Consider the following 26,357-nt stretch of genomic DNA (forward strand, 5'->3'; position numbering starts at 1 on the left):
CAATGATTGCTAGTTTTGAAATCCTACCTGTGATTTCACATCGGAAAGGTTTCAGTTTGAGTCTTTAGCACATAATCGCAGGGCAGAGAAAAAATGAATTCATGAGCCAACAGTTTTAATCTGCATTTTTTTGTTTGTTTGTTGTACATTTTCTCAAAATTACTGTTAATATATTATGTTGTAAGTTGAAAATGATAACCAGAATGATACATTACGATACAACAACGATGATAATAATGATAATAATAATAATAAGTAACTATAGTGTGTAGCAGGAGCGATTTTAGCCCAAAATGAATCAAAGCACCCCCAAAGATTTCTTACTTTTTTGACAATATTTGCTGTTTGTGTGACACACTACTAAAAATATAAAAAGCATTCAGTACTTGTTTGAGACATAACATTTTAACAACAAAAGTATAGATAACCCCCCCCCCCAAAATGGTTTGCTCCAGCTCGCCTCTCCCCTGCTCTGGCTCTAGCGCCGTTGCTGCCAGAGCGATGGTGGCTGAGACGCAGCGGAGCAGAGGTGTAAGCGCCTGGCTTAAAACAGGACATATTAGCTGCATTTAACCTTCAGTTACTCTTTATATAGTTAGGTAGGAGTCAGACCATGTTTCTTTTTAGCTGAAAAACATTACACCCAGGTAACCTGCAGTGTTGAAAACATGTTTACTGATGATGTTTGTTACCCTACAATCCGTCCTACTCTGTAGTAAATTCAGCGACATTTGACCGTCCTGTTGCTCCCACTGAAATTTATACAGCCTATTTAAAATCTAAAACTTAACATTGTCCGTAGCCTGCTGTTGTTACCACTGTCCTGTTTGAAATGGAATGAGAGAAACTGGTTATTCTGTCATATGTGCCGATATTAAACCCAGGAGCCACATTCAGGTAAAAGTGTGAGAACAAATGATCCATCAATAAAGGATAATGTTGGATCAGTGTTTCAATATTTATATCTTTTATTAGATGTACATGTGGTTTGATTATTTGCCTTTTGGTTGAAAGTAAACTGAGAGAGGACTTTTTTTGTTAGTGATCTTAATAGTATTTTTTCATATTAATGTAATTTTTTCATCTAATTGAATACAATCTATTTGTGTATGATTGTCAGTCCAAAGAGGGAGAGAGGAAAGAAGGGAACATGAGGAGAAAGTACAAGATCAGGAAGAACCAGGTAAGAAAACAGACAGGGAACAGTGACAGGCACAACAGAAACTGTTAAACTGCTTGAGAGAGTTGATCACCAAAAAGTGATAGACAGATTTGCCAACCTCAAGGTGAGGCGACACAGGTTAAAATAAAAGAAAAAATCTGCAGAGCCATAGTAGTATCTGCAGTAAAGATATTTTCATACATTGTATACATTGTACCATAGGCAAAGTTGCCTCCATTTTTATTATTTTTTTTATCAATATTTTGTACATTTGTACATTTCAAGAACTCTATTTTTGGAGTGTATTTTTATATACCTGTATTATATTATACAAACACATTAAAAGTTAATCTCTGTCCAAAAAATGCACTCAGTTTACTTTTTACTCACTATGAGCATCATTCATTATTCTCCCCCAGTAATTAAGGTTAGGATATGTGTTTGTTTTTTTAAATTCCAATCATTCTTTGTTTGCAGCATTTAAATAATCTTTATCTGATATGATGGTTTTGTTACTGACTTTTAAAATAGTGTTTTGCTTTTCTTTCACAAATGTGGGGATTAAATTGTGTTAAAATGTACAAAACAGTGATGTCATGTTTTGTGACGAGGACCCAGGCACAGAGAGACTTGATGAATTTAAGAATCTTATGATTTAATAAAGAAATTTGCAGACTTACACAGAGATGGTAAAATTATGATGACTGATAACGGAGATGAAGACAACAGACGATGAGGACAGGGAGGAACAGGGGTTTAAATGCACCAAGGAGACAGTCAGAGGGAACTCGGGACAACTGGAGACATTTAAGGATGCCTGGACTGTCAGAGACAGGGAAGAAGTCTCCTCGTGACAAGTAAAGTTTATCTTGCCTGGCTGGGCAGCTCTCTGGGTGCTCAGCACCCCCAAAGCTCTGATCCTAGACTCGCCCCTGGTGTGTAGTAAAAATGTCATAAAGTCATAGTGAAACTGAATTAGTCTCACATGCCAGACATTTTTTGTTAGTGATAAACAATTCTTCGTTACCGTTTATATTATGTGGAAATAAATTAGATATGATTTTTCTTTTACAGTTAAGTCACTGCACGTGGTCTACTTTTTATCTCTGTGTAATGACTCCAAATGACTGTATAGTGGCGCTGTAGAGTATTGTTTCCCTACTGCTGCCGTTTCCCTCCATTTACAAATCAATATCTGATATGTTCAAGAGCACCTCAGGAACTCGAAATTTACATGCTCAAGCTGAAAAAAAATCAAACTATCTATATCACAGGAAAAATTGTGAATTTAAAAAGCATCTAGTAAGGTTTAAGGAATCCAGCAATCTTTATCCGTTTTGTTATCAGTTTAAAAATAGTGTCCGCAATTAAATGTTTTGGCCCATTTGCATTTATTTTCTGTCATTTTCTGTGCGAAGGCTAAATATCTGATTTCTAACTGAGGCATTAAATGCACCAAACGGCTTGACCCACTTTTCCACATGCGCCACTGGAGCGTTCCGAGCATACGTCAAGCTAAAGCGAATACACTAGAACCTAGAGGAAGTTTTGTGTGTTCCCACTAAAATAGCTGTATGAGACGTAGCACTCTCACGCGCGCTGTATAATCTCGTAAAACGAAATCAGAGCATATACGTGGATCAATTATAGAGTACATGTCCTCAATGTAATGTGTGCCTACCCCTCGGTGGAATAAGCCCTGTTTCTACTTCCGCTATACCCACAGGAACCTTATTTTGAAAGCCATTCCAGGAAGTGACGAGTGTCTATTGTGGCTAGCTTCACACCGGTTCCGCGTGTTGATGCTCAAGAGAGGACGAGAGAGAAAACAAGCTTTCCCCAACGCAAAGAACCAAAGCCAGGCAAAACCGGAGGAAAATGGACATGAAGAAGAGGGTCTCCTTAGAGCTGAGGCACCGGTCGCCCTCGGAGGTGAGTCTCCCGGGTTGTGTGCTTCTTTATCGGAATTGATCTGCTGTAGACCGGCAGGAGGAGGGGTGGCGAGCACATGGCAGCGTGTCTGCAGCTTGAAGAAAAAAGTGATAAAAATGCGTATTTAAAGCTAAAATTTAGATCTAAGCTAACACAAAGTCTGTGATATGCTTGAATTAGCTGCTTCCCTTCAACTAAGTAGCTGTTTGTTATCGCCGCTCGCAAACAGCGCAGTCACGCAGTTGTTTACCACGTTGTTTTCATTTTTATGCCCACGCATTGCTCGTTTTATTCATGTTACTGGTGCTCTTGTGAATTGTTAAAATTTGAAAGTAAATCCCCACGCATGAAAATTAACTTAAAACCGCCTGCTTATCGGGAAATAAAAATAAAATTTACGTCTCTCGGGCCTGGCTAATTCTAGAATTTCATTTATTTCGAAGTCGATAGTTGGCATTTTGATTCTAAAAAATCATTGCGTGTTATCATTTTTATTTACTTGTTTATTTTTGGTTAAAACTCTTTTCCTGCAACTCACAGAGTCGCTTTGTAAAAATAACTGTTTACGCGAGCGCGTTTCCAGAGATTAGTCGGATCCAGTGAGCGTAAACGCGCTAAGGGCGCGTAGGCAGCGGCGTGCTAAGCGCTACTTTTATAAAGTGGCTGAATCGTTGTGTCCCGAATTTACGACACTCACTTACTCATATCATTTCTCATACAACCACCGTAAAGAGAGACATTTTCCGCCGCAGTACCTTATCATTTTGGGGCGATAAGTGAGGGCTCCGCGGAGCGGAGAGGCTGGTAATAACACGCAGCTAGCAGCAGAGCTAACTAGCAGCGTCACGTGTTGCTATGAGTTTACAAACAGAGCCTCGGTCGGGCCTCGTTCCAACATGAAACCGCACAGGCGTCCTCTGTAGGTAGGATCCTAGTGTGTTTTTCTTTTTGAAACAACCGAAAATGACGAGATTTACAACAAATAAACTGACATACACCTAAAGTGTTTTTTGTTTTTGTTTTTTTGCCAGATTTTGTTTTATTTTAATTGACACAAACATAATAATTTACTATGTATAAAATAAATGATTTATTTTAAAGTTAACGTATTGTATGTAATGTTATTTTGTTTTAAACATTACAAAAGGTTTAAATACTGAGGGTAGTGTATGTACAGGTAGTCTCTGTGAGCTCAATGCTTAGGCATTAGGCAGTCTCTTTTTTTCTTTTTCTGTACTTTTGGCTGTCCCCAATCTCCCTACTGTGGCCATTTCAGAAGTTTTTGAACCAGTCAAAATCTTGGAAAGCTACTCTTGTAGTTGGTGTAATGTTTGGGCTAATGTGGTAGGAGTTCAAGAGTGAAAGGGAAGGTTTACAAGATGGTCGTGAGACCTGCTACAATGTATGGTATAAAGACGGTGGCATGGTCAAAAAGACAGTAAGCAGAGCTGAAGATGTTAAGGTTTCTGTTTGGAGTGAGCAGGGTAGGAAAAAATTAGAAATGAGAACACGAGGGACAGTTCGGTTTGTGCGGTTTGGGAGACAAAGTTGGAGAGCCAGTTAGAAGCTGAGATGGTTTGGTCATGTGCAGAGGAGCGATGGTGGATATACTGGACAAAGGGTGATAAACAGAGAGCTGGCAGGCAGGAGGAAAGGAGGAAGACCACAGAGGAGGATGCAAAGTATAGGGTGATGTCCGAGCTATGCTTCGGTGGGAAATCTGTGTCGTATCTTAAATTAACTTAACCCTGTGCTGTAACCTTCCACCCCAATCAGTCATCAAATTATTCCATAGATTTCCAGCTGAAGCAGAGTTCAGGTATGAGGTGGACACTTTAAGGTGTTGCTGTTGCGCCCACTAAAGGCAGCACTCAGAGAAAGGAAAAAATGTTTAAGTTTTGTCCACATTATTCAAATAAGTGAAAATTATTAACTGATGATGCTTTTTGTACATTTTAAATCTGGCTGAAAATAAATGTCACTACTACACCAGGAATACTAGCTCATTAACTAATTAATAAAGCCATTGCATATTTTTAATACAGACCACACTATTAAATAGTAAAAAGCTGCCATATGTTATTGCCCCCTGGTGGTGACTAAAAACACTGCAGCTTACAGACTCTGAAGCTTCATCCATCTTTTATGGTGTCTCTGGGTATGCAGTGTTTTTCGAACCTTGTTAGGCACATATAGACTGAAAAACTGATTGAATGAATCATCAGTTTGAGGTCAAAGGAAGTCTTTTTTTTTCTTTCTTTTTTTTTCCTTTTTTTTCTTGGTTTGCTTGTTTTCCACATGACACCCAAGTGCTGCAAGAAAGTAAATGGGTAACTTGTGTCAGCTTAATATTCTGCAGAAGTCCTCCTGTTTATATGTAGGGGATGATTGGGTTTTATTACAAGGGAGGCGCTGTGATCATACAATGAAACATCGACATGTTTCAACGAAAACGCCGTGGAAACTCCCGTGTTCTCGCGCTGCTTCTGTGGGTAACCACGCTTTCTATTTGAAGTCACCTTACCCGTTAGGCAGTGCTCAGTACAAGGAAAATAAATTAGTCACAGTGACTTCGCTATTTAATCAAACCATCAAATGAGTCATTTGAGGTTACAGATTTGTTTCATGTCACCAGCCGACAACGAGATTACAGCAGCAGCTCGACTGATTTTGCAGATTCTTCGTCCACATGTAAACGCAGAAAGTGGAGTTTCTGAAGAACTTCAGCCTAGAAGAGTTTCAGTGATCTAAAAAGCTGTTTACATGTGAACGGAGGGCCAAAACACACAGGGGAAAAAAAAACACAAACCCTATGAAACCCTGTGTATGTGTGGAAGCATAACCACAGATTATTATAATGAAGTTTTTTTTATTTTTGCATAAACAGCAAAGTAAGCAGAGAGGAAAACCTCAACTAGATTAAACATACAAGAGCACTCAGTGTATCCAAAAAAAAAACTTTTGATTTTTATTATGTTTTCATTACAATATGCTGTTACTGTATCAACCATCACGCAAAAATTGAAAATGATATGTTGAAAACTGTGGAGGCTACACTGTAAACAAGCGTGAAACATTCAGGGTTAAAAATGGCAAAGAGTCACTGAGTCAAACTGTAACCAGTTTGATGTGTCACTCTCCTCACATACTGCTTAAAATAGAAATAGTGTTTACAGTTATCCACTGGCGACTTTGAGCCATGCTGGATTAACGCTGCGCTGTCCCCTCCGTCACCTCAGGTCCAGGAGCTGGTCCTGGATAACTGTCGCTCGAGCGAAGGAAAGATCGAGGGAATCACGGAAGAGTTCTCGAATCTGGAGCTGCTCAGCCTCATTAACGTCGGCCTGACCAGCGTCGCAGACATCCCAAAGCTGGACAAACTCAAAAAGGTGAGAGAGCCTGCAGAGCTTCAGGAAACCAGATGTTCATGTAAATGTTTGAAGAATGTGCAGATGTTCAGCTTTGCAGAGCTTTCAGTTCCTTTTCCAGCACATTTTCTCTTTGTAGTTTCTGAAAGGTGATTCAAATTTGATTGTTTGGTTTGTTATTGGTGAATTTCTCAGTTACATAGTCCGTGGGCAGATACATTTGCTTTTTTTTTTTTTTTTTTTTTTTTTTTTAAGTATATTTCTGTTTGATTTTTAGACTCATAGTTTTTCTTTGTGTTTCTGCAGTTGGAGCTCAGTGACAACAGGATATCGGGTGGTCTGGAGGTCCTGGCGGAGCGGCTGGTGAACCTAACGCACCTTAATCTCAGCGGGAACAAGTTCAAAGACATCAGCACCCTGGAGCCGCTGGTGGGTGGAGTCGACATGATATTTAAAAAAAACAAGTGACAGAGATCACTGCTGTGTATGTGGATACATTGTAACTATCAGTAAATCGTGTAACAGCATGAAGTACACACACACACACAAACACGTGTATATACGCATATATAAACAAACAGCCAACTTGGAGGACAGTCAGCGGCTCTGGTATCCTTATACTGACACTTAGGTATGCAGCATATGTGCTAGTCTCAGTTGTCCATAATACAGTTTGTACAGTAGAGCGACATAATAGTGCACAAGAGCTGTGGGTCAACAGTATTATGTCCAAGGCAAACTTGCACACAGTGTGCTGTGGCCAAACGAGGGCAGCACTTTGGTTTTCTTCATTATTTCTTTAACCTCCTAAGACCCGAATTCTTCCACGGCATGCATTTTTAATTTCTCTTTGATATTTGGGCTGATTGGGACCCGATGAATGTAAAAACAAACAATTACCAGATTTTTTTTTTTTTTACCTAATTTTTGCTTCTAAGAAAAATGAGAGCCACATATGACGATATTCATTTAAAATTTCGATAGAACAGTAGCAGTATAATGTCCTCATAAGTGGATATCAGGCCCTTGTTGAGCAAAATTGAGTATTTTGGTCTAAATAACCCAAAATGTGATGTCCACATATGTGGACGCCAGGTCCTAGGAGGTTAAAAATGTTTTCAGAAAATTGATCAGATGTCCGTCTTTGTCCCTCAAGAAAAAGCTACCGCAGCTGAAGAGTCTCGACCTGTTTAACTGTGAGGTGACAAACCTGGCCGACTACAGGGAGTCCATCTTCAAGCTCCTCCCCCAGCTCACCTACCTGGACGGCTACGACATCGACGACTGCGAGGCCTCCGACTCCGACGGCGAGGGAGACGGTGTCGACGATGAGGACGAAGAAGGTGAAGCTTTGATTTCTGGGAAGCTGAGAGAAAATGAAAGCGACAGAAATATTTAAATAGTTCTTTTTATTTTGCAGAGGGAGAGTCAGAGGACTTTGAGGAAGAGGAAGAAGAGGATGAAGAAGACGTAGTGGTTGAGGAGGACGACGAAGATGACGACAGCGGTGATGATGAGGTGAGTTTGGAGTTAAATCAGTAACATTTACGTGGAAATGCTAAAGAACGATGTGATGTCTCTTCTTCGCTGTTTTTCTGTGACGTATTTGCTCGGCTAAAACCCACTTCAGTGTTTTCATGTGGATATCGTTCCTTCTTAAGCAAAGCTGCTACTTTAACCACTTTGATGAAGTTTACTGGGAGCAGCTCTGCTCCCTCTCACAGTCAGGTGCTGTCATGTGACTTTGGTGCATTAAGGTGGAGTCAGTCTGCAATTTAATGGGGTTAGATTAGCATTTATGTGCAGTTTGTGAAGAATCTGTGAAACTTGCCAGTCTTTTGCCATCTACATACACAGAAGATCACATTAAATGCTTGCATTCAGAGTCCAGCCAGAACCAGTTAAGTAAAGTCCCATACTGCACAGAGACGTGTTGCAGACAAGTTGCATTCAGGGACACAGAGTTGCTCAGTGTTTGCAGCATGTTGGGAATCTGTCTGCGTTTATAAATAATTGCTTGCAAATTCTTTGCCAATGTGACTGAATGCAGTCACGCCGGGATGGAGGGAGGCAGGTTGGCTCCCACCAGGAGACCTGTGCGGTCGCCCCGAGGTTGAGTGTGTAAACACCTGTAGGCTTAATTTATAGTACAGCAGCTGTGTTTGTTTTAAGATGTACAGAGATGTGCTTTCACGCAGTCCTCCAAAACCCCAACAGGTGTCCATAGGTCGAACATCGACTGCTTGGAAAGGAACAGGGAAGCTAGTGTTGTGCTCGATGAGTCATGAGAGCGTCTCCTTAATTCTTTCACAAAAAATTAAAAATCGTCATGTTTGAAACCCAACAACGAGTGAAAATGGCTACATGAAAAACAATACAGCGACAAAAGACGTACACAACGTCTTGACGAAAAGCTGTACGCCAAGCACAGTTTGCGTCGCAGACAAATTATGTCATTGGACGTTCAGCCCCGTTGCTATAACAACCCCACACACAATAGCTGGTACTCTGGTTCCAGACAAAGCAAAGAAAGGCAGGATTTGTTTTGGTTCGTAGCAAAGTAGAGCCATTCAGGCATCACTAGCAAAACGTCAATAAGGCTTTTTTTTTTTTTTTTTCTTCTCAACGCATTCATGAGTAGAGGCTGGTCAGTGTCCTGCGCATGGCTTAGTCGGTCAAAAATACACCGCTTTGGCGGTACAGTTTAAAAGTTTAGCTTTACTACCGTTTATGTTCAGTAAACAGTAGTAAAACTTGGATTGTGGTACGTTGGTCTGCTCTGAGTTCTCAAGCGGGGTAATCCGAGTTGAGGGAGCATTCCACAAAACGTTTCCAACTGGGAACTCAGACTTTCTGATTCCGAAGGCACCGTGAGTTTGCATCAACAGTCTTTGTCCCTGCAGGACGGAGAGGTGAACGGAGACATGGACAGCGAGGAAGAAGATGATGATGAAGATGAGGAGGAGGACGGTGAGTAAACCTGTATTTTTGCTCACTATTATTTTTCTTTGTTTTTGAGGAACACTAAACTCTCGTTTATATCTGACGGTGTCTGTTGAGTTGGTTCGGTCTGGTGTAGCTAAGTAGTAGTTAATCAGCCAAATGAAAGACTCCCGTTGTTCCTCCTGCAGATGAGGACTCATCTCCAGCCAAAGGAGAGAAGAGGAAGAGGGACCCCGAGGACGAGGATGATGATGATGAATGAGGGTCTGCAGAGACCCCTCCCTGACCCCCGCAAACCCTGCTGACCTCTTACCCACCCTCAGTATAAATGACTCATCCCTGCTGCCAATTCTTCCCTCTCTGCCTCCTCCCACTTTCACTCTGGGCCACGTCCCATTTCCGAAACTGGTCTCCTCGCTTGTCGCCTGCCTCTAGCAGAGCAAATTGACATCCGTTATTATCTAAAACGCCTCTTTAATTGTTTGTTTTACAGTATTTTTTTTAAATACTTTCATTTCCACAAGTTGAGCCAAATTTTGTTCCCGTTGTCAGTCACCAACTTGCAGCCTTCATTTAGTCCTCTGTTTCCGCCGTAGTGTTATTCTTTTGGTTTAATGGCAGCACATTTATTTTTGTGAACTCAGGAAAGAAGAAAACACTTTAACAGAAAAGTATCCGTTTTCTAGTCTCACTATCAACTGTACAAAAGAGTTTGGTTAGCTATTAAAATAAGAAGCTGCAGAGATATTCTCACATTTTTAGAAGCTGGAACCAGTGGATGTTTCGCCTTCTTATTTGGAAAGTTGCAAATCTTCCGTCGGAATATACAGCTTGACTTTTTCTTTTTTTTTTTCTCACAGTTTACATTTTAAAATGGGGGGGACAAACTTATGCTAACAAGAAAGAAACATCTTAACTCTAAATTCCAACTCTTGTGTGTGGGCAGTAAATGCATCACCAGTCCTGAAAAGCTCAAAAAACAAAACGTCAGCAGACGTTACATCAGTTTTCCTCTTCATCCTGAGAATAAAAATCTTTCATTAACTTTTTTTTTCATTGCATGTGGGCGTGATTTATTTTTAATTTTTTTACAAGACAATAAAAACATGAGGAGTTAATAAATGAGTGAATGAAATGTGAACCCAAACCCATCATTTCCTTATTTTCCCCCTGATGTCATCGGTCTGTGATGTAGCTCATCACTCTGATGACATCATTGTGTTAAAGCCAATTTACAAAAAATAAAAAAACAGCTACCCACCCTCCCCCTCCCCCCTCCTGTCGCCAAGGCCAAACCTGCTCAGGGCAAACCGTGTTCTGTCTTTTTTTGCCAACAGAGCTTTTTAAAAGAAATATTTTTTCAGAGGAATTTGTTTTTGTTTAATTTTTGTATGGTTGTCTGGGGAAACGCTCTGTCTCTGTCCTCCCCCCTCTCCCTCTCTGTTTCTGCCTCCTTACATTTCTGTCTCCTCAGTAGAGAGCTCCAGATGTCCTTCAAGCTTACACTGACTAGTCGAGGTTGTTTTCTTTTTTTTTTGTTTTTTTGTTTTTTACTTTCTGTAAGTTAAATGAAAGCAAACAAAAAATGCATACAAAAACGACTTTGTAAATAAAATCTTAACATTTTGCTCCTGTCTCTCTCGTGTCCTCTTGTCTCCCCCCCCGTCCTGCTTGACAAGCCATTTTCTCTGTTTTAGTCTTTTCAAGCCAGCACTGCTCACAGGGATACGTTAGATGGTCGCTGAGGGTACCTGTGGTACTGTGCAGAAGTCCTAAGCTCTTTATTTTCCTATATTTTGCGGGACCATTGAAATACGTGTAAACATGCACAGAAACACAAAATATAAAGCAAAAACAGAGTTTGTACAATTCTAACGAGCTTGAAAGTCAACATGACCACTTTTATTCTTCAACACAGTCTGAACTCTCTTAGGCAGATTTCTTTTAGTTTCGTTACGTAGTCTTCACGAATAGTTCTCCAGGCTTCTTGATGGACATTTATAACTCTGTTTATCCCTTTTTTTCTGTCCTCTGTCAAGATGATCCCACACTGCTTCAATAATGTTGAGGTCCAGGCTCTGCAGTGGGCAGTTCATAGTGGATAGTGTTACACTGTTTTTTCTCTCCAGCTATGATTGTTACTGCATTGGCAGTGGGATCATTTGTTCAGTTTCCTCAAATTTTGCTCATGCTGTGCACCATACCAAGATATGCCATTACAAGTTTTCAGCTAATTGGCCTTCAACACAAAGAAATTGATTCATAAAATACAATTTTATGTCTGTTAAACTGTGTTATGCATTTTTGCAACATTTTTCTATTAAAAAAGTGCCAAAAAAATAAAATTCTTCTGGCAATGGTCGAGTACAAGGACTCGACTTAAAATGAGAAAGCAACCGAAAACTTTGAGAGACCTTTTGAAAACTTGGAGAAGAAGAAATAAGGGGAGGCTTAAGACTTTCACACAGTGTTGTATCTGTGAATTTAAACTATTTTGTCATTCATTAGTCCTAAAAGTGTTTTAACCTATAATGTGTTTCTGCTTTCGGTCCAGTCCTTACTTATTCTCAAACATAAGCTGATGTGACGTCACAGATCAACTTTAAATATGAAACATGATGAAGCCAAAAAAACTGCAGTTCCTCTAATGGCCACTTGAGTGAGTCACTCACCATAAACTTAAACTAAACAAACTTTAAAGCAGAAATAAGTACGTTTACAGCCTGGTGTGAGAAACAGTTTTGGTCTTCGTAACTAAATTTTCTGCACACAGGAGCTGTGTGTGCGCTGATCTGAAACATTACATTATATAATGTAATGGTATGGCTGAAAGGGCCGTGCAGACCACCCAAAAGAATAGTGCTTCAGATTTGTTGAGTGAAAGACTCATATTTTATTAGTCTTACATTCATTTTGATGATTATTCGGTGAAACACGTGCACTGAGGCTTCAAAGAGTGGAGTCGAGAAACACTGGGTGACTACATCAACCATTTTTATACAGTCAAGTTCCAAACTTCATTCAACACTTTTTGCACACTCAGACGTGTCTGGGTGTTTGATGATTTTTATGATTTATGCATTTTAACCCTTTTGGCCTACCAAAACAACAAGGACGTGTATATTACCCTTGAAGTAAATTCGCAAACTACTAACAAGACATCCAAGAGAAAAAAAAGTCCTAATATTGTGCCTGCTGTGTCTCTTCTCTCTTCCATTATTTTCAACCTGCTTGCACCAGTAAAAGTCACCAGAGGAGGTGGTGTGTGGCTGCTGCCTGATGTCACTGCACTTGTGACTGATAAAATCTGATGACGATGATAGGAAATTTAAACCATTGGGATGCTTTGTGCCCTGTCAACACACTGTGCTCTGCTCTAATGTGTAATACTTTACTTTTTTTATTAAAGAAACAACCCAGATGCTGGGTTTCTTATATCAGGTGATGACCGTTGTGTTTCAGGTAGTTTAGGAAATATGAAGGAAAATAGTCTCTGCTCCCAAATAAACCATTTTCAGGAGCTGTAGGAGAACAAGAGTCATGGCTTCCACCATAAAGTCCAGTCTGTGGAGGATAACTCGGCTGTCTGAGGGTCACGCAAGCTCCTCCTGCACAGGAGGGTCTGAATCAGAAGGTCGCCCTCATGTTCTTTCTGGTGTTTTTGATATCCTGCTCCAGCCGAGCAATTTTCATCTGCAGAACATGAAAACACAAAAATATAAAAAGTATCTGACAAAAACTTCTGATAATGTACTCTTTGTGAACTCACGTCTTTCTGGTGGAGCTCCTCCTTCAGCCCTCTAATCTCGTCCTGCTGCTTGTAAAATGCCTGAAGTAGCTGAAACACAGACAAAACTAGGACTGAGTTTGTGTGCAAGAGAAGGAGACCCTCCTGAAGTGTTTTATTATTTATCCAACCTCACTGTCGGTCATTGGTGGCGGTCTCTCTGCAGGCTCGCAGCAGTGCGGGGTGCAGCAGTACGTCCACAGTGGGACCTGGGTCTCGTCTGGCTGCCACCCCGACAGATCGCTCAGATCTTTGGGATATTTGGCATCCTGATAGGACAGCTGCTCCTCCAGGAAAGCCTCATCAGAGAACAGCAACAAAAGTATCAGTACTGTAGGAAGATATATTTCCTAGTTCATCTAAAGGAAACAGAAGTTTCTAAAAAGAGTAGTGGTGTAAAAAAGTGTTTCCCCTCCTTCCCAGTTTCCTGGGTTTTTTTGTAGGTTTGTCACATTAAATGTTTCAGATCATCAAACAAATTTAAATATTAGGCAAACATAACACAAGTAAACACAAAATGCAGTTTCTAAGTGATTGCCCCCCAGTGTTGGGTAAGTTACTTTAAATTAGTAACTTAGTTACATTACTAGTTACTTCTCTAAAAAAGTAACTCAGTTACTTCAAGTTACTCGTTACTTTCAAAGTAACTAGTTACTAGGGAAAGTAACTTTGGTTTTACTCAGAATTCTCTTGTTAATGTGTTGCTTCCGTAACTGGATACCCAGCAAGACTGCCAGTCTTCTAGCTTGCTTACTTGCCACAAGTGCACTGTGCCACCTACCAATACAAAGGAAAAAATAATGTGCACATTTCCACGAGAGAAATCCTACGCCTGGACCGTCGTTGACCGCCGCCATGATTCTAGCCTGCTTTTTACATCCAACACAAAAACTGCAGTCGTGGTCCTTTTGATTGTACTCAGAACTTGGAAATTCTGCCTTCTGAATAGGAAGATGTAGGTAACACCAGACTGCAGATGAGCTGCATACAGAGCTGGACTGGGACAAAAAAATCATCCCGGGCATTTTGACTAGAGACCGGCCCGCCATTATAGGAAAAATCATAAAGCCTTTGAATGAAAATAAACACTGTTGTGACAGTGATGTACACTGTTCTGATGGTACATATGTATCAATCTATCAATTGTTTGTTGTAAGACTCAGATAATTATTTTTTTTAAAGCTAGACATTTTAAATGAGAATAATAAAGAAAACTATTTCCTTGTGCCCCCCTTTCCCTGTTAATGCCCTACATGGACCCCTGGCAAAAATTTGCTAGACCCGCCCCTGCACAGTTACCAGCTGTCAGCTACATAGAAAAGGATCTTGGTGTTATTTGTCTCTCAGAAACAGTTCATAACTTCCCTTCAACTCATTCATGTCACCTAAAAGGTAAACCTGTTTCTCCATCAGCTGTTCAGCTCTGATGATTCAGTCAGGACATCTCCTGGTTTCATCTTCATGTGCCCCTCTCACCAGATAACCAAACCAATATCATGACCAGCAGCTTTACAGCTGTGGCTCCAACAAACATCAGCTGATACTAGCAATTAATATTAAATAAATTCTAACAACAGCTGATCAAGCTTAAACGTGCTGCTGTTGTTTAACGCGACATCCCGCGGTTTCCTCTTTCTGGCGCAAAGTGAGCAATAAACAAACAAGAGAGAAAAGCCGATCAGCTGATCATTGATCAGTTTCGTGATTGAAGTAGAAACAGGAGAGAATGAGAGAAGAAGAGGCAGCTGTGCAGCTTCAGCTTTGTGTCTTTTTCATTGTAGCTGAAGTCCGGGACAAACTGTGTTCCTTTTCACCTCAGTACGAAACGCGTAATATTTTCTCTGAATATGAGACGATTCTGTTTTTTACTGGACGGTTGGCAACTCTAATAATTAACCGTATGAACAAAATAAAGTTCAACATCAGTAACATAGCACCCACCCAGCTGTATAGAAACTCCGTCATGCTAGCTAGCACGCAGTACGAAAATGTCAGCATACCGAAAATAAACTCCACCTAAACTTGGTTTATATCTGACTTCTTACCTGAAGTTCAGTTCACCTGACACTCTCGGACCGGCGGCCGCTTCGGGTCTCTCCTCTTGCCTCCCTTTTCCTTCATCCACCTGCTGGCCTCCACCACTTGCTAATGTTATTGAATCTGTGGAAGCTCCGCGATATCCACCACACGAAGTAACGAGTAACGAGCCTATCTAAATCCCAGTAACGAGTAACGCGTTCCTGGTTTTGGCATAATAACTAGTTACCGTGCTCGTTACCACAATAATAACGTAGTTACTGTAACGCGTTACTTAATAACGCGTTAGTCCCAACACTGTTGCCCCCTAAGTCTAATAACTGGTTGGGCCACACTTAGCAGCAACAACTCCGATAGCTGGTAATCTTTACACATATTTTTACAGCCTTTTACTGTGAAACATTTAAGTGTGACAAACATACTAAAAAACAGGAAACAAGATAAGGGGCAAGCACTTTTCCACACAACTATATACCACTTTCAAATCAAGAAAATACTTCCCAGATTGATATATTTTACATTGCAATGTAAGATAAAATAACCAGATCACACTTTACCTCCTCTACAAACTCCTGGCCTATCTCTGTCACTGCAGCCGGGCTCCTCTGGAACCTGAGGGAGCTAAGCTGCCTCACCATCCCCTTCTCACCTGGGGTTTCTGGGTAAGGGTTGGCTACTCGAGTCTCAGGCTTCAGGGACATCAGCACTGGGCCTTGTGTGGAGATGTAAGAGACCAATGGTGAACTGAATGATTTACAGAGAGTAAATATCTTTAGTGTACCTGATGGTCCAGTTAGGTTACAGACCTTTGTTGACCCCCAACAGCCACTCCTGAGCAGTCATGGCTGCCTGGTTTCCAGCTGTCATGGGGTACAGGTCCTCTTGAAAAATTCCTGACTGGAAGGAACGAGGAAAAAAGTGGATCAATACTTCTTGTACTCTGATTTTTTTTCTGCTTTTATCACCTGTAAGCAGGATAGAAAGCAAGGTAAATACATCATCCCAACCTCTTTGCGTGGTACAATCATGGACAGCGGTTCCACCAGATCTTTGATGGCGATCAGGCGATAAAACCGGAAAATCTCACAGGCGCTCACATCTAGGCCACGCTTTGGCATCACCCCTGGAGTGAGTCAGACGTCAAATCATATTTTGGTCTTGTATCACATATAAAGTTTTGTGGAGATTCTGAAAGTGCCGCAGTACTCTTTGTCTTTTTCTATCATTACAACATGAAAGTCTAGACTTTCAACATCAATATTTAAAGGTTGGTGAGATGGTGGTGGAGCAAGTTGTGGGTTTTTCAGGCAGAAGGCTGGTCCTACATAGAACGCCTTAACTGTCTTGCAACCAGATTTAAGACAGTTTCAGAATTTTTTTCTGGAACTGTCTTACCAACAGGCATGAAAAGGCAAACTGATTGATTCAAAACCAACATTTGTTGAGTTGTTGCAGCAGAAGCTTGGTACTTGGTGTCTTCCAGCTGTTAACATGACCATAGGATGTAGCATTGAAACAGTGAAGGAAATCATCCATCAAAGTCGACTTTTAAGTCTGTTAGATCAGCGTCAAAGTGCCTGTGAACAATGTTCCCTCTAAGCTGCGCACGTGCGCAATTGCGCACTGCTGGCACGGTCTCTGCGCACAGAAAATCTGCGTTGTGCACAAAAAAAATCTAACCTGAATTGAAATTGAAATTAAGACTTTAACAATTCTGTTTTGCAGTGTTAGTAAGTGACTGGCTGCTCCCGTATGGGATTAGAACGATGCCACCTTATCCCATAGTCCAGCCAATCACGCGATTCACATTCGTATATACGCAGCCAATCAACGTGGTTGACAGGCTATGACAGCGTCCTTATGTGCCGACACCGGTGTTTTAACAAGCAAAGCGGCGTGGCTGATGTGGAGTGAAGCGACGTTAATGACAACGTGTACAACCATTGGAGATGTGAGCAGGACAGACGGAACAATTGACGGAAAAAGTGTGGACTTTATACCAGTTTTTAAATTGTGTTGCTAGGCCACGTAAAACCAGAGTTATGATAAAAATATCTGCAATGTTTGGTTTTCTTCCTGAATACTGTCGTTGTTTATATTTACTGCGGGAAGAAACGGTAAAAACGGCGTTTTATAAGAAAAAAGGCTCGAAAGCCTGTGAGCAAAACAACCCCCCCCCTCCCTCTCCCTTTCCTATTCGTCCAAAAAAGTACCATGTCGACCAATCAAAAAATGATATGGCAACGTGGCATCTAGTTGTTAAGCAACGGGGGGAAGTTTTAGGAGTGACGGTGTTCTGAGATGTGAGAGATTTGCGACGTTTAGCGCAAATCTTGTGTAGTTAGTGTGTAGTTTTGTCAATAGTTTTGTTGTGTGTGTCAGAACAATGAAGCGAGTACTGAATGTTACAGGTGTTAAAGGAGTGATACATCTCCTGTTGTCAGGCCTGCAGGTATCAGGCTGTTGTTCTCCTTTATCTCATAGTGGACAGAAATTATTTTTTGGAGTGGCACAAATAATTTGTGTGGCATTAAATTTGATGCAGAACAGCTGATTGTTCTGTAAATAGTTTGAAATGTTTATTTAAAAACGCCTTGGCTGCATTAAAAAAAAAAAACAGCTGCAAAAAACTTTGTTTGCCAAACTGAGTTACTTTTTTGAAGAAGTAACTATATAATTAATTGCCCAACATTGGTCATTATATGCTGTATTTTGCAGACAGAGAGTTACAGGACTCTCTCCCAGACCACAGACTCAGACTCATAATACAAGTCAGAGCTTTATGAAGAAAAAAAGAAAAGAAAGAAAGAAAGTTGTGTTTTCGAAATTGGAGTTCAAGTTATTTTTACTTCCAATAGTGTTAACATACTACACAGGTCAATGACTAGATTTCTTTTAAAAATTTTCATTGTAAGTGGGCTAAAGCAGTTAATTAAAAGTAGTCTAACATAAATGTAAATGCTGTAATTTGATTATTTTAATAAACCATGTAACTTGGATGGATTGGATGCTGGCGTGACCACAGTGCACATGTCTGCTGTTGCTCACAGTGGTCCAAGGGATCGCTCAGAGAGTTTGTGTGTTCGCTCAGACACATGAAAAATTAGAGGGAACATTGGCTGTGAATGAACTTAGAAAAGCTTTCTTAAAATTGTGTTGGCACCTTGAAATGAGTATAGGTATAGATGATGAGTTGGATACAAAGTTTTTGGGTTTGTTAAAAACTGCAACCAAATCACTGTTACATCCATTCCAAGAGGATCACAATCTAAAGTCAAAATCACGTTTGTGTTCTCTATGATTTTTTCCATATCGAGCTTCAAAGAACCAACATGTCTGAGAGAGTAATGGAAACGAGCATGTTTGATCTGATTTGCTAATTTACTCAAGATTTACTCAAAGAGTATTTTGGCTAAAATTCCAAAGGGTCATATCACCATGTCTTGTTCTGTCATTTTATGACTTTTCTCTTTTGGTCCTTACCCAGATTTCATGACTATAGGTGAGAGCTGGAACAAAGGTGGACTGGCAGCTGTATAAATGATGTCATTTACTAGCTAACACACTTATGGGTGTGTGTTGGAGTTTCTTCATGTGTGTTTTGGGCTCACCGAGTCCTTTTTGTGGGAGTAGGGACCTGTACTCAGTCAGGTAGCTGATGTAAGGTTTTTCAGCACTGAGCTCATAGTATCGGATGTTTCCATCACCCTACAAACAGAACATATACAGTGGCCCTAAACCTCCTTAATGATGGTTATTCAAATGTAACAGCACACTTTGCCATGAGCAGTTTATGTTTTATGACCTTTCCAGCCAGATACAGCATGTGTGTGTCTGGGTCATAGAATGGGAAGAGGACTCCAGCAGACCCATCCAGATCTTCTTCATATAACGGCTCAGATAAGTCATCCTGAATAAAAACACATATGGGAAGTGGGAAAATGGTAATGTTACATTTATTACTGAATGTAGAGCAAATTGTAAAGGAAGAAAAATCATGTTAAAATATGCAAAAGTTGCTCAATTGAGATATACACTTTATATAATTAATTCTCCAGTGAGATTCTCATAAATCATTTCACAAGAAAGCAGTTTTCATCTCTTGCGACCCAAGTATTCTTACTCCTAGAAAATACTGGTAATTGGACTCAGGTTTAAGAACAAGCACATCTTCGATTAAGTTTCAGATCACAGTTAAGGAGAAAAAAATAAATAAATGGAAAAATCTATCTTACAGGGTCCCACAGGACGATCTGCCGGTGGTTCCAAGGCGAGCTGCCAGTGGACAGAAGCAACTTCAACCCCACGATGTATAAAACTTTGTTGGCCTTGTGTGAGTTACTGCTCGATACCTACAGAAGCATCAGTTACCTTCCTGGCAATTTTCTGTCATGACACTCAGTCAGATAAAATAATCATACTTGTAAAATCTTTCCTGTCCGAGGGTCCAGGACTCGAACCTGTCTGTCTTTGGATGTGACCGCCAGCCTGCTGCCATCACTGTTGAAGCTGACTGAAAGCAGCAGTGCCTCAGATGGGTAGCGGTGGTGGATGGGCATCAGCACCACCCGAACTGGATACCTGATAACTGCACCAGCCTGGGATACATCCCAGAGAAGGACCTGGAGCAGTAAGTGAGACAAATTCAGGTCTGTTTTGCAGCCTAAATGCACTGGAATTACTGAGTGTCGAGTGTAGCTCTTTAGCATTTGGTTCTCTTGTGTTGGCACTTTCTTCACTGCTTCAATCTTGTAAAGTGTCTATTATAGGAAAGTTTCTATACCAACAATTGGCTTTTTCTCCAAGATTTCGGTGCATTATGTACATACAAAATATAGAAGGAAGTCGAATACAAAACAAAAGCAATGACTGTTTCTTTTCATAAAAATAAACGGTACCCATTTAGGCCATAATGTTATATGATTGGCACTGACCTTGTAGTCATAGGCAGCACTTAGCAGAAGGTTCTCAGCAGTTGGATGCCACTCAATTAGCCCCACTCTTCTGGAGTGACCAATCAGGGTTTTCCTGGCCTTGGTGAGGTTCTGCTGGACACCACAGATTGGGATATCCCAGATCTTCACCTGAATAGATGCACAGGACCAAAGTGTATGTGCTATATACTAAACGTTATATAATTCCCAATAATTTAGCCCCATCCTTATCCTAAACCTAATTCCAAAGTTAATCCTAGTTAGTTATTAACTAACTGCCATACAGTGCAGTCCTCTGAGCATGAGGCGATGCAGTAATCATCGAATGGATTCCACTTGACGTCCAGGACTCTGCCGCTGTGGCCACACACCCTCGGATGCTGAGGATCCACTCTGCCTGTCTGAGAGAGAGAACATGAAACTATTTTAAAACTTCAGGTTTCCCCGTTTTTGATCCTTTATTATGTTCATTCAGAGGAAATTAAATTAAAAGGGCATATGCACATGATGGATGGGCAGGACTAAAAAGGACCCGCCTCCCGCACACTCAGTCACCACAGCGATGAAGCAGGGATTTGCTGAGCAGTAGTGGTTGTCGTGGACACTACGTGTGATTGGCACCCCGTCGTAGCTGTGTTCCTTGGTGGCAGGCTTTCCAAAAATGTGACGAAACTTTGAGCAGCGAAAGGATGATCGCCATGACATCTGGTGGACAAGAAGTACAGTAGCATCAGGCTCAGAGGAGTGTAAGTTTGGTGCAGATTTATATCAAGAAATCAGAAAATGGGGAAAATCTAATGGGGTACATTAGATTAATGCTAATCATTGAAAGGATTAGTCTTAGACTAGATTAAAGTTAGGGGAAGTTAGGATAATGTTTAAGGTTAGGATAAATAAAGGCTAATTTTGGGTCAAGCGAAGACTTAAGATGAACCTAAACGAAGGCTTAGGTTGGTTTAGATATAGGCTAAGTTGCGGTTCAAGTTAGGTTTAATATTAATCTTGGCTCTAACCAACGCTTTGATTTAAGATTAGGATAAAGATCCTAATAAATTAAGGTTAAAATCAGAATGAAAGGAAGGAATTGTTTGGATACAAAAAACTTAGAGGTTAGTTTTAGGACATGTGAAGATCAGAGTAAGTATAAATTATGATTATAGTAATGCAAAAAAGACAAATTTAAATTAAGATCTGCTTTATCCTAGAAATCGGAAGATCAGGTTTAGGTAGGATTAAGCTTTTGAAAGGCAAGATCGAGGTGATGATGCATATTTTCAACTGTAGCTCTCAGTTTTCCTGCATGTTAAAGTAATACTGCTATAATACTGAAATAAATCTTTCAGAATGGCTCTTTGTCAAGTTAAAAGAACTTTCCAGTCATTTAATAGTATTTTTTATTCATTAATTACTTGTAGTATGAATAAGCTAAAGCTGTCAAACTTCAGAAAATATGGTCCAAAAGTCCAAAATGAATGCCTTAAGAAAGACGGGGCTTAGGTTAGATTAATGATATCATAGGTAGTTTGGGATAGGGTCAGAGGTCAAGGTTAGAACAGAGACAGGTTAAGGAGGATAGGTTAATGATAGGTTTAGTTGATCATTTTGGAGGATTATACCTAGGTTTGATTGAGATTAGGGAAGATTGGTATAAAGTCAGTTTAGGCCCAGGATAAAGATTGGTTGTGTTTAGTTTTAATAAGGCTGAGTTTAATAGAAGATAACCTTACTGAGTGTAAGACAATAACCTTACAATATGAAGCCTTTCAGGTAAAAAACATTTAGCGGCCTATTGTTCATTTTCAGACAGTTGTAATGTCTTCTGAAGCAGTGGAGAAACGACTGCATGTGTTTGTTTTGGAAAGAGCTTCAGAACCCCAGCAGCTGCATTATTGGCTCTAATCAATAATGCAATTTGCTGTTATTAATGGCTTTCATAATCTTATCAATAATAAATCAGTTTCTTCAATAAATGATCCTAATCATTTACTCACACAGACACGCACACACACACAAAGAGAGCGATATATCCATCCTCCAAGACAGCTTATTTGTCTCTATTAAATATTTATTGGCTACACACACACTTCCTGTTGTTACAAAGTCCCCTAACCTGACCTTTGACCTTTACTGTGGCTGAGACAGATCACCTTACTGTCGAGTGAGGAGAAGGAAAGAAATAGTAAAGGAAAGAGAAGAAGATAATCAAAGGGGAAATTATTTCATAAAATTTACAATAATTGAAATCAAAGCACAGTTTTAGTGTTTTTTAATTCAATTCGACTAAGTGTACCAGTAATATGAACATGATCAGTGCTGGAATCTGATTTAAATACTTTAAATCTACTTGTACTTATTTGAATTCTACTTTTTTTACGTGCCATACTTGTTGGTGCCAGATAGGCTGATCTGGGATTTTACCACACAACCATCTTCAGTGTTTACAGAGAATGGTCTGACAAAGAGAGAATATCCACTGGAAAGCTAGTTCGCTGAGTGAAAATACCTTGTTGATGTCAAAGGTCAGTTGAGTTTAGACTGTTTTGAGGTGATAGGAAGGCAACAGTCACTAAAACAATGTCTTGCTACAACCAAGGTATGCAGAAGATAAGATAAAATAAAATAAAAGAAGAGCCTCTCTGAATGCACAACACCTCGAACCATCAGGCAGATGGGCTAAAGTGATAGAAGACCACACCAGGTGTCACTCCTGTCAGCTAAAAACAGGAATCTGATTCTCATACGATCATTGATTTTCATACATATATTTTTTTTAAAAATATAACAACGATGAAATCACAGTGGTTTCTTAGTTAGAACTTTTATAGCCTTGTATAAAATTGTAAAATTACGAGAGATGCAAGATAACAATTCCCAGTTATTTTCTTTGTAAAAAGAAACAAAATCTGAGGTTACTTAGTTTTTATTGGTTTGAGTGAACCAACACTTCAGAAGAATGATGACTCTTTGGTACCCCCAACTCTCAGGATGGAAACCACTCATCTGGCACCTCATCTTTGAGCAAGGCTAAATACAACAGCTACTGAAAATGAAAAGCCCAAAACAAAGCAAAACAAAAATCCCAAAGCAACAGTCCTACAGGGGACTCGGACCCCAGGATCCTGGATGAAAGTCAGGATTTTGAGTCTGGCAAATTTTTCTTCATTTTATTTAAATAAAATTGGCTTAATTTAAATTAAGAGTAAATTAAATCTAGTAAGAGTAAGTAAATCTAAAAGTGATTTATTCTTATCATAGGAGAGAGAGAGCTTGGGTTTAATCAAGGCCATGAAGGCTGGGATGAGGTTCAATTAATCCTAAAACGAAGACAGGTCAAAATTAGGTTCAGGTTAACATTAGGAAAGATTAGGTGTAGGTTTGATTAAGCATATGGATTGTTCAGATAAGGTTAGGTAAAGTTTAGGTTCATCCTGAGGTTAGGAAAGATTAGATTCAGGTTCAGTTAAGGTTATGGAAAATGTTCATTTAAGGTTAGAATAAAAATAAGATTAAGGTAAAACAAATAACACTTAATCTCTCACCTGCTCCTTCTAATGTTGTTTTAAGAAAGGCATAAAGTCCTCCCTGAAAAATATCATTTGAATGAATGAATATGGTCTTACCTTGAATTCAGTTACTTAGGAATCACTGGGTTCTCTTTCTGCTAAAAAACATATACTGTTATTATTAATAACACTGTTACCAGTTTTATCCACTTCTTCTGCAATACCTTTTGTTAGAGGTACTATGGCTGTGATACAAATACGGCTTTTTAAACCTGCTCCCTCCGTGTCTACAGCTGAGCTGATCTGCATGCACCTCTGTGTGTTTCCGTGTGTGGGTTCACTCCTGATCCATGACGTCTAGCCTCTGCTCCCGTATTAGCAGAGCTGTTTATGCACGGCTGCACGCATACAAACACACCTCTACAATCCGATACGACTGGCACAGTCGCACGCATTCACATTCTAATGCAGCTCCAAGAGCTAAGACAATAACATGTGGGTTATTTCAAATCTACTGGAGAGTTGGGACAGTGTAAAAAATATATTTTACCTTAGAACTTGGTGAGCCTATCAAATACCAATCGAATTTCTTATGACTTTAGTTATGATTAAGACACTCCTGTTCTATTTTTGTATTCATTTGCATTATATTACTTGATTGTTTCTGTTAAACGCTGGGGTAGATCACCACTACATCCAATCATCCACCCATAGTCTCACTAGTCTCACTTATCCAAGTCCAGGTCTTGGGTACAGCTGTCTCAGTAGACATCCAGACCCTGTCCCTGAATTCTAGCTTTTCTGGAGGGACTCTCAAGTCAGCTGATAAATATAGCCTGCAGCAGAACATGTCCCAAATACCTCCTCTAGGAGGCGTCCAGGAGGGATCATGGTCAGATGAACCACCTCAACTGGCTCATTTTGATGTGGAGAAGTAGTGGCTCTACTCCAAGCCCCTTCTCAATGACCTTCTCCTCCTGCCTCCAAGGCTGAATGTAAACACCTTTGGGTGGAACCTAATTTCTATTGGTTTTAATCCATTATTTCATTCATTTGGTCACTAGTCAGAGCTCCTGGTTTAATGCAAGAACAGCAACATTACTTGATGGGTTACTGGACAGTTCACACTCTGGTCACCACAACAGGCTGGTATAGTATCAATCACCCTGAACAAGAGCCTAAGATATTTAAAGTCATCCACTTGGTGCCCACGCTGGACAAAAGAGAGATTTGGGTCAATTTTGACCCAGACCGAGTATTCTCTCATAATAAGTGTCTATACTGAATTTTGAACTACAGATCTATTTAGAATGTATAAACAGGCCCATCTGGTATTAATACATGGAGATTAATCCTTAATGAATGTTTTAGAAAGCAGGGAGAGAGTTTTTGCTTTTGTAACACAAGTTTTTAGAGAAAAAAAACCCAATGATTTTAGGATACTTTATTGAAAGTGAAACTGGCAAGAACATTCTGCAAGTGTTGCCATTTATTGTCAGGGCAATGTTTAACTGTTAGAACTGTTAAACATTGCCCTCACTGCTATATCAAATAATTCATTAAAAAAATCATTTGGCTTTTGTGTCTGTGTCACCCTCTCAAGGCACTTTCAAACCTCAGTCCCTTTTGTACATACATGACATTGTATACATTACACTGTTTGGAGATTACCCCATGAATCTCTAAACTAGGGGTGATTGCAGAACAGAACAGCCTCATTGTATGAACATTTGTGCTGCTGCAATAACACTGAAATTAATAATTACACTTAAAAGAAGAAAAAAAACCCTATGTATTTCAGGTTTTATATTGTTGATTGTCATTTATGCTTAGAAATATCTACTCATATATGCTTAGAGTTGTATAATCAATATCATGTTGGTAGAGGTTTGATCCTTAGTTGTCTTCAAAGACTTTGTGTGCATTCCAGAGCACTCTGGCATTCACACCCACATCTTGGGAGCATGGGAGAGGTCGTACCTTCTCTTATTGTTTTATGGCAGGATAAATGTATCTGTGTCGGTTTTAGGCTAAGTGCCTTTTGTTTAGATGAACTGCTGGACTTTCAGACCAGCAGGTTTAGGGAAGTCTTTATGGGGTCACACTCTGACCCCCCCCCCCCCCCCCCCCCCCCACACACACACACACGCACACACATACTTACAAAACCACAGGCAAGGTATTCTTTGTGTGTATGTAGACGTCATATGTTAATGAACCTATGTATACTCATGTTACCTCAATAAAAGAGCAGTGTTACAGGGGAGCGGACGAGAGCAACTGGGGTCAAGCGAAGGAACAGCGCTCGTCCGGTTCTCTCCCGTGCATGTGAAACATAAAGAATGTTGCCTACTCGTGTCTTGCTTTGCTGTGTAATTACATTGTCTTCAACGTTCCAGCGTATAGGGTTAAGCTACAAACCTATCAATGTACAACATATTTTGTGCCAATTTTCTTTTTTTAATTGTAAAAAGAAAATAAATGTATTAGCAGATAGTAAAATGAGAACTAATTGAAAATGCAAGAATGCAGTCATGAGAATGAGCTATAAATAAGATAAAAATATTTTAAGTCAACATACTATATGAGGATACAGAGAAAGGTGGGATACATCAATTCATCCGTTCATTTTCTTCTGCTTATCTGTGGACAGCATCCTAAACAATGAATCCAAGACCTTCCTCTGCCCAG

General features: G+C 40.0%; 3 protein-coding genes across 3 annotated transcripts; 1 reads left to right on the forward strand and 2 right to left on the reverse strand.

Annotated features, from left to right (window-relative positions):
* The first annotated feature begins 2,901 nt into the window (after positions 1-2,901).
* Positions 2,902-11,031, forward strand: LOC100696835 (acidic leucine-rich nuclear phosphoprotein 32 family member B). Its single transcript, XM_005461188.4, has 7 exons — positions 2,902-3,094; positions 6,334-6,483; positions 6,769-6,891; positions 7,619-7,805; positions 7,883-7,980; positions 9,366-9,432; positions 9,594-11,031. Exons 1-7 carry the CDS (start codon positions 3,041-3,043, stop codon positions 9,665-9,667), a joined length of 753 nt encoding a protein of 250 aa, XP_005461245.1. The 5' UTR covers positions 2,902-3,040; the 3' UTR covers positions 9,668-11,031.
* A 1,305-nt stretch (positions 11,032-12,336) lies between these two features.
* LOC100698793 (coronin-2B-like) lies at positions 12,337-19,997 on the reverse strand. The gene is made up of 10 exons (XM_025905531.1): positions 19,651-19,997; positions 19,465-19,581; positions 19,035-19,139; positions 18,841-18,937; positions 16,237-16,352; positions 16,036-16,126; positions 15,787-15,941; positions 13,324-13,491; positions 13,175-13,243; positions 12,337-13,098 (listed from the first exon to the last, which is right to left on the reverse strand). The coding sequence occupies exons 1-10, from the start codon at positions 19,936-19,938 to the stop codon at positions 13,033-13,035; spliced, it is 1,272 nt and encodes a 423-aa protein (XP_025761316.1). The 5' UTR covers positions 19,939-19,997; the 3' UTR covers positions 12,337-13,032.
* LOC112846188 (coronin-2A-like) lies at positions 19,944-23,738 on the reverse strand. Its single transcript, XM_025905532.1, has 4 exons — positions 23,703-23,738; positions 20,668-20,868; positions 20,448-20,564; positions 19,944-20,313 (listed from the first exon to the last, which is right to left on the reverse strand). Exons 2-4 carry the CDS (start codon positions 20,866-20,868, stop codon positions 20,047-20,049), a joined length of 585 nt encoding a protein of 194 aa, XP_025761317.1. The 5' UTR covers positions 23,703-23,738; the 3' UTR covers positions 19,944-20,046.
* Positions 23,739-26,357: the final 2,619 nt, after the last annotated feature.

This window comes from Oreochromis niloticus, linkage group LG3 (genome assembly GCF_001858045.2).
Source record: "Oreochromis niloticus isolate F11D_XX linkage group LG3, O_niloticus_UMD_NMBU, whole genome shotgun sequence".
Classification (NCBI taxonomy): domain Eukaryota; kingdom Metazoa; phylum Chordata; class Actinopteri; order Cichliformes; family Cichlidae; genus Oreochromis; species Oreochromis niloticus.